General features: G+C 41.0%; 3 protein-coding genes across 3 annotated transcripts; 1 reads left to right on the forward strand and 2 right to left on the reverse strand.

Annotated features, from left to right (window-relative positions):
* Nucleotides 1–4: 4 nt before the first annotated feature.
* LOC106338642 (CDT1-like protein b) lies at nt 5–2,096 on the reverse strand (the record flags this gene model as incomplete). Its single annotated transcript, XM_013777573.1, has 5 exons — nt 1,833–2,096; nt 1,634–1,753; nt 809–1,040; nt 174–722; nt 5–64 (listed from the first exon to the last, which is right to left on the reverse strand). Coding segments are annotated over exons 1-5 (1,158 nt in total), but the record flags the coding sequence as incomplete, so codon positions are not given.
* Nucleotides 2,097–2,939: 843 nt separating this feature from the next.
* On the forward strand, nt 2,940–5,249 carry LOC106340314 (probable inorganic phosphate transporter 1-7). The gene is made up of 2 exons (XM_013779196.1): nt 2,940–3,069; nt 3,471–5,249. The coding sequence occupies exon 2, from the start codon at nt 3,491–3,493 to the stop codon at nt 5,111–5,113; it is 1,623 nt and encodes a 540-aa protein (XP_013634650.1). The 5' UTR covers nt 2,940–3,069; nt 3,471–3,490; the 3' UTR covers nt 5,114–5,249.
* Nucleotides 5,250–5,662: 413 nt separating this feature from the next.
* Nucleotides 5,663–7,164, reverse strand: LOC106336994 (probable arabinose 5-phosphate isomerase). The gene is made up of 3 exons (XM_013776003.1): nt 6,441–7,164; nt 6,141–6,364; nt 5,663–6,004 (listed from the first exon to the last, which is right to left on the reverse strand). Exons 1-3 carry the CDS (start codon nt 7,080–7,082, stop codon nt 5,848–5,850), a joined length of 1,023 nt encoding a protein of 340 aa, XP_013631457.1. The 5' UTR covers nt 7,083–7,164; the 3' UTR covers nt 5,663–5,847.
* Between the last annotated feature and the right edge of the window lie 1,010 nt (nt 7,165–8,174).

Raw genomic sequence — 8,174 nt, forward strand, 5'->3', positions numbered from 1 at the left:
GAATCACATCAACAAGCTTAGGCAAGTTTTGCTTCACGGTTTCAGCCCTTGGTTCCTCTATCATCTGCAAGAAACACACACACACACAACACAATGGTCAGCAAGGTTACTGATTATAACCACAGTTTGCAAGTTCGAAAGCAAAGTGATTGCTCGGAAAACCATCCGCTTACTGAGTGCAGAAGACTAATTTCATCGTAGGAAGCATCACTATCTTCATCGGAGGAAGCATCACTAGCTTCATCATCGTTTGCTTCATCATTAGATTCGTCACTGACTGTTCCATCTTCTTCCTCCTCGAGAGTGTCGAAATTCAGACACCTAGTGCGAGAAGAGCGCCTTTCCAGATCATTTGTTGATCTAACCGATTCATTGTCATCATCTGGAGTCATTGTGATACACCGTCTAGATGGCTGCAACGTAGGTGTAGCACTCATGAGCTTGATTGGTGTTGACAGATCCTTGGAGGGAGTTGACAAAACTTTGGCTGGGGTTGACTCTGTGTTTGGTAACAAACATTCCTCAGTACCATCTGATAAAGCCGAATCTGGAGTCACTTTGTTAACTTTATCTTCTTCCTGCTCCATCTCCTCCATTTGAACATCAAACCCATCATTTTCAAGTTTAAATGCTCCCACGTCTACAACACTTATTGTGTCTGAATCACTAATCCTTTTTGAGAAATTGAACGGTTCAGGAAGCAGATCTTTAGGAATCTCGTCCTATATCCAAAACAAGATTCAGATACATAAGCATTTTCTAAAAGGCTACAACCAAGTAATAGATTAGAAGACTAATATGTGTATACCTTAGGATGAGATTTGTAAAAATCTACAAGCTTTGAGTAGAACACCTTTCTAAGCTGCATGTATTTAGTTCCGCAACTTGTATCTTCAAGTTCAATTGCATCGGTGTTTAAGTTAATGTGAAGAGTAGGTTTCATACAACTTGTTTCTGAATCACACTTCAAAACTCTCTTTACTTCAATGGCTTCTGAATAAATATGTTTCATCTGAGCCAAATGGTCATACGACAAGATCCTGTAAGATACACACACATTGGCCAACTTAACAAACATTAAACAAATACAACCAAAGAACACATGTATACAAGTAGACAATCAAGCAATATGACATTGTTGAGGAACTCTGCGAATTAAACTAAAAAAATACTAAGAAAAATAGAGAGAAAACTCAGGCAAATACCTGTTTTAAGGTTTTCTTACTAATTTACTATCCATATTTATATTCTAAGAACATAACCCATCTCTATATTTAGAGATTGCTATTTTATAGAAATACATTAGAACAAATCTCATTTCTATTATAGAGTTTCTGTGAAGAAAAAAAAATCAAAATACATTATCTTTTTTGCTGGTGCACCAAGGTTAAGTGACTACTAGAATCAACATGCATCAAGTGAGACCGGCTCATGTTAACAATCAAACTAATCAGATGCATCAATAGTCAATCCCCAATACATTCAAGATTCACCCGGATCAGTTAAATAGCTATTCTTCAGACCAAACAAAGAAGAAGAAACTAGAAAGCCAATAGCTTTTACCAATCAGTTAGATAGATATGTTGTTAAGACCAAACAAAGAAGAAAAAGCAAGAAAGTCAAAAGCTTTTACCGATTAGTAAGATACTCAATCTTGGGGCATATATTAGCAAACGAAGTCAAAGAGCCCTTTAGCTTGAGCAACCTAATCGCGGTGACCAACCCATTAAAGCATTCATCCAGAATCTCAAACCTGCAAAAGTTGCCAATAAATTCATCAAAAATTGAAAAAGTCCAAACCTTTATGAACAAAAATCAATCAAAAATCTCACCTTTCGGGTAATTTCACGGTTGTTTCAGGTTTTCTGGGCGAAATCAAGATCTGTCTCCTAACGGCTTTGTCGCTGTCACGAGGTCTGGTTGAGAGAATCGCCGTCTTGTCGGGGGTCTTGGTAGAGAAAAGTGTTCCTGGGTTCGAAGATTCAGGGGCCATAGATGGCTTCTTGGAAGCGTTTTCGATCGAGCTCATATTGGAGAGAGAGAGTAGATAGGGAAGTGAGGAGCTAGAGAGAGAGGGGCGTAACGGCTAGTATATATTAGGGTTTAGGCCATTACGGTGAAGGAGGAAGAAGAAGGCAGGTGATGTGAATCTGAATATGTGGGCCCCGTATTTGCCACGTCACTAGAGCCCATACTAAACGTTGGTTCCCGCTATTTTCCGTTACCATTGTATAACCACTTCGTTTTAATTTATTTCCTTTATTGTTTGGTCCAGCTAAGATTAATCATTTTATTGATAAATGTTTAAAAATTTCCTAGAATAGATTTTTGAAAATAAAATACAGATTCTAAAACTGTATTTGATGTCAATAAAAATTTAGATCGTTCGGATAAAAAATCACTTGAAAACATTTTTTGACATTTTTACTCTAATTAACGTTGCATATTGGTATCTTATATCTCTCACATGCAAATAAGACAATAAATCGAATCAATTTCAAAAACAAAAAAGTCTATATGCATAGCCATTGTAATAATATCTGAGACATTTAAGGGTGGTCTTCTCTTACAGACTCTGCATTAATTTGGGATCAATTACCATAATGAAAAAATAACACCTCATATGTCCGAATATTTTTGTTTTCTCCTAGGAATATGCTAAAGCCTAAAACGAGTTTTTGACCGTTAGTCTCAAAAACTCAACCATACAGTAAAAACAAATTCCAAAACAAACTTTTTAACTGAAAAAAAAAATGAAAAACGGAACGGTGGATGAGAAGTAGATGCGAAAAACAAGAAGTCAAAGAGAAATAAACGGTGTCGTTGTCGCAAGAATATACCACATAAAAGAAAAGAATATGTCAAAGCAAAAACAGAAAGTGATCATGTATATATAGCCTTGTGCTACGCTGCCTCTATTTCATCACTCACAACCATTCTTCATCTTTCTCTCTGTGTCTCTACAGTTTCTTGAGAAACAACAACAAAAAGACTCTTGTCTTTCTCCAAGACAATCCTACAAGTGTTTGTCTGCGAGAAAATAAGCAAAAGAATAATACTACTCTTCATGTAAGTTTCTTCTTCACTAGTTTTGTGTCTTGTGAATCTATTTTTCTATTATTGTTCATATGAGTAATGAGGATCAAGCAGGCCTTCGGTTATTTGTTTTTTTTTTGTGTGTGTATTATAACAAACGTTAAGCGAATTTACATGGATAATTCTAACATTTTATAAAGATCCACATTAAACATTTTACTTGCAACATATTGAATCTTTTATAATTCACATTAGTCTTGTGCTTTCATGTTCAAATCAATCTTATTGTTTTCTTTTTCTTCCTACCTGTCGTCTCAATCTCTGTGTTTGTCTTGTAATGTTTTGTTACGTTGATGAAAATACAAAAAAAATGTACTAAAGAAACGTGTGTGAATCAGCAATCCTGAAATGTGTTTTCGTACTGTATAACGCAGAGGAAAATACAAAGAGAGCAATGGCAGGAGATCAACTCAACGTGCTAAACGCACTCGACGTAGCCAAAACGCAATGGTACCATTTCACCGCGATTGTCGTCGCCGGAATGGGATTCTTCACCGACGCTTACGACCTTTTCTGCATCTCCCTCGTCACTAAGCTTCTTGGGCGCATTTACTACCACGTGGACGGCTCAGTGAAGCCGGGAAACCTACCTCCAAACGTCTCAGCCGTGGTTAACGGCGTTGCGTTTGTTGGCACACTCACGGGCCAGCTCTTCTTCGGCTGGCTAGGTGACAAACTCGGGAGGAAAAAAGTCTACGGCATGACTCTCATGGTCATGGTCATCTGCTCAATAGCTTCAGGTCTCTCCTTTGGTAACAAACCTAAAACCGTGATGACCACGCTATGCTTCTTCCGGTTCTGGCTAGGGTTTGGTATAGGCGGTGACTATCCTTTATCCGCCACGATCATGTCTGAATACGCTAATAAAAAGACACGTGGCGCGTTTATAGCCGCGGTTTTCGCCATGCAAGGGTTTGGTATTTTGACAGGTGGGATCTTTGCGATTATCATAGCTGCGGTTTTCGAGGCTAGGTTTCCTGCTCCGGCCTACCAAGTCGATGCCTTGATGTCCACGGTACCTCAGGCTGATTACGTGTGGAGAATAATACTGATGGTTGGTGCTTTGCCTGCTGCCATGACGTATTACTCAAGGTCGAAGATGCCCGAGACGGCGCGGTACACGGCTCTAGTGGCCAAGGATGCGAAGCTAGCGGCTTCGAACATGTCTAAGGTTTTGCAAGTGGAGATAGAAGCAGAGCATCAACGAGTTGAAGAGATCTCTAGAGATCAGTCTAGACAATTTGGCTTGTTCTCCAAGGAATTCATGAAACGTCATGGTCTTCACTTGCTTGGAACCACGAGCACATGGTTCTTGCTCGACATCGCCTTCTATAGTCAGAATCTTTTCCAGAAAGATATTTTCAGCGCCATTGGGTGGATTCCTCCGGCTCAGACCATGAACGCAATTCAAGAAGTTTTCAAAATCGCGCGTGCACAAACCCTAATCGCCTTGTGTAGCACGGTACCTGGTTACTGGTTCACAGTTGCGTTCATTGACATCATTGGTAGGTTTGCTATACAAATGATGGGTTTCTTCTTCATGACCGTGTTTATGTTCGCTCTCGCCATTCCTTATGATCATTGGACGCACAAGGATAACAGAATAGGGTTCGTGGCTATGTACTCGTTAACATTCTTCTTTGCAAACTTTGGACCTAATGCCACAACCTTTGTGGTGCCTGCTGAGATCTTCCCGGCTAGGTTTAGATCAACATGCCATGGAATCTCAGCGGCTTCTGGAAAGTTAGGAGCAATGGTCGGTGCGTTTGGGTTCTTGTACTTGGCACAAAGTCCTGACAAGAACAAGACAGAACATGGATATCCTCCCGGGATTGGTGTGAAGAACTCGCTCATTGTTTTGGGTGTGGTTAATTTATTGGGGATGGTGTTTACATTGTTGGTTCCTGAATCTAAAGGCAAGTCTCTTGAGGAAATGTCTGGTGAGAATGAGAACAATGATGAAAGCAACAGTGGCAGCAACAGCAACAACCAAAACACCACGGTCTCAGCTGCATAGAGATTCTAAAAACACTTGTGCTATTTATTACTTGTATCTTTTGTTCACTCTATTTCTCTCTAGAGATTTTTTCTCACTAGCAGCTTAAGTTGTTGTTCTTTATGTCCACTTATTTATTGATCGTTAAATGATGATATAGGATCTGATTCTTTTACGTATCTGTTTTTTTTTTTTTTTTGGAGTTTTAAGAACAGTTTTGTTTTTGGTGTTCATTCTTTGTAACAAATGAAAATGGAGACAATGCTAAGCTTTTATGATGAAACTGTGTTTTTGGTTGTTCATTGAACTAAGAAGAAATGTTAGTCAGGAATGAATTGATAGAAAGCTAGCCATAGTCAGTGACAAAAAAAAAAAAAAAAAAAAAAAAGCTAGCCAGAAGTAGCTACTGGTCAATTGTTAAAAAGCAGTTCTATCACTGTATAAATGTGCAAAACCAAAACTGAAACCAAAGCAGTTCCGTCTCTGTTCAATCGGCAACCACATGAGATTCATGCATGGTGCTAAGTGCATCAACTCTAGGAAAGATGTTTAGCTTTTTTAAGACATGAATGAAAGCAAGAGTAGAAACGAGAGCTTTGTTTAAAAGTACAATACATGGATGAATACTAGACGCAATACAAATTCACTAAATGTGAATATTATGAACAATAAAAATTAATATTCTGAACCCGGATTTCGTAAAAGAATAAACTTTATGTGTGTAAATCAAATCGGACAAAGAGCCAGCTTCTTGCTCAGAGACCAGCTGAAACCAAACCATGCAATGTAACAATTCCAATCAAAGTGTTGTCTTCATTGACCACCGGTAGAAACTGTACAGGCGATGGCGGTGACTCCATTTTCTTCATAGCTTCAACCGCCATTGTTTCAGGTCCAATTGTCCTCGGCTTCCTGTTTTATCAAAACAATAGGTTCAACATACACACACGAATCTTCATACGAGCTAAAGCAGAGTATAGGATCTAAAACAGAGCATATACTAATCTTCGTAAGATCTAAAGCAGAGCATCCACCAATTATCTCTCACCTGTTGCACATTTCTCCAACAGTGAGTTTGAAGATAGCTTCACCACTTGCTTTAAGAGTCCGGCGAAGATCTCCATCAGTGAACGTACCGATCAAGCGATGACCCTCATCAACCACAAGCAAACAACCACATCCTTTGCTGGTCAGCTCAACCAACTGATCCATGATCAAGTCTCCTTCTTTACAAACCGGAAGCTCATCTTTCTTCTTCATAACATCTTTAACCTGCAAGAGAAGGCCCAATAAATAGATTCAACTCCCAACCCTAAACCTTATAAAGTAAGCAACTTTGAGATCAGACCTTGAAGATCAAACTCTTGCCGATCCTACCGGCGGGATGATTAGCACCATACTCCTCCTTGGTCAGATTCCTAGCCGCCATGAGAGCAACCGCGATGGTATCCCCAAACACCATCTGAATCGCCGTGGACGTCACCGGAGCGAGGTTAAACGGACACAGCTCCCTCTCCAGCGGCAAATGCACATTCATATCGCAGACTCCGGCCAGGGGGTTCCCGGGGACGGAGGTGAGAGACACCAAGAAGGCGCCTCTGGCCTTCGCGCAGGGGACGAGGCGGAGGAGCTCCTCGGTGGCGCCGGATTTGCTGAAGAGGACGAGGATGTCGCGGGGGGAGAGGGCGCCGATGTCGCCGTGGAGGGCGTCGAGGGGGGAGAGGAAGGAGGAGCGGAAGGAGAGGGAGACGAGGGTCTGGGAGACCTTGTTGGCGACGAAGGCGGATTTGCCGACGCCGGTGAAGAAGACGGTGCCGGAGGCGGAGAGGAGGAGGCGGGAGAAGGAGAGGGTTTGGGATAGGTCGAGGTGTTTGAAGAAGTGGTTGAGGAGGTCTTGCTGGGATTTGAAGAGGCTTACGAGGTTGTCTTTGGAGATGTCTTGGTGGTTTGCGGAGGAGAAGTCGAGGTGTGTCGGTGGTAGAGATCCCATTGTTGATCTCTGTGTGTGAGAGAGAGAGAGAGAGAGGTTTCTTTCTTCTTTGTTCGATTTGCTGAGATCTAAAAAAAGACTGTGTGCATTAATGGAGGAAGAAGGAGGGGCAGATCAGTAAATTCGTGCTTTGTTGTGTTTCTGCGGTGATTGATTGAGCCTAATCCGTGTGCGTTAATGTAGGCGGAGGGGCAAATCAGTACTTTGGTTGATAAGCATATCCATTTTTTTTTATTACTTTTGTTTTTGTTTATAAAAACCCCATGCAATTTTAAGAAGATTTACAAATTATTTTGTGTTATAAATCAATTGATGGATGTCCATAACCGGCTCATACATTTAGAGAGAGAAACAGTCCAACCCTAGAGAGAGAGAGGCGGCCGTGACCTTAGGAGAAAGAGAGAGAGGCGGCTTATGCTTTGGAGAAAATGAAACTCTATTTCCTTTTCCTTGTAATTGTTATCTTTCCATTATTATGTATTAGTAGTTTTTCTAATCCTACTTGGTTTAGGTTTTGGATACTTTCCTTTTACTTATTTTGTAATCCCCTATATAAATGGAACACTTATTCATTAATGAAACACATAAACATTCAGTCTTCAATCTTCTAATTACAACACGTTATCAGCACGATTGTTCTCTGCAATCTAAGCTAAAATCGCCAATCCCTTAAAACCTAACCTAGCCGGCGACTTTAACCTAATCCTGACGAACCCTAATTCGTCCTAGCTCGCGTTCCAGCTCGTCAGCAACCGATCAGCTCCATCCCTAAGGTGTTCCTGATCCTAGACGACCTCAGCTTCCGTTCGCATCACAACCAGCTCGTAATCCCGATCAGCCACTTGCAAACCGGATAGGAAGCAGCTCGCGAACCCGATAGGAAGCAGACGCGTCCCGTCCCGTTAAGCTCGCATCCGATGAGAGCCAGCTCGCGTCCGTCCATGTGTAGCTCGAGGTTCTTCCGTTCTCTTTGGTGGTCCGGTTTTCAACCCTACAAACAAAGGTATACCGATTAATCTAAGAACATAATGATCAAACCCTAAAACCCTAATCCATTATTATGGAAATCCAATGTTCTTGATAAACCCTAAA

The sequence above is a fragment of the Brassica oleracea genome, chromosome C4 (genome assembly GCF_000695525.1).
Source record: "Brassica oleracea var. oleracea cultivar TO1000 chromosome C4, BOL, whole genome shotgun sequence".
In the NCBI taxonomy this organism is placed as follows: Eukaryota; Viridiplantae; Streptophyta; class Magnoliopsida; order Brassicales; family Brassicaceae; genus Brassica; species Brassica oleracea.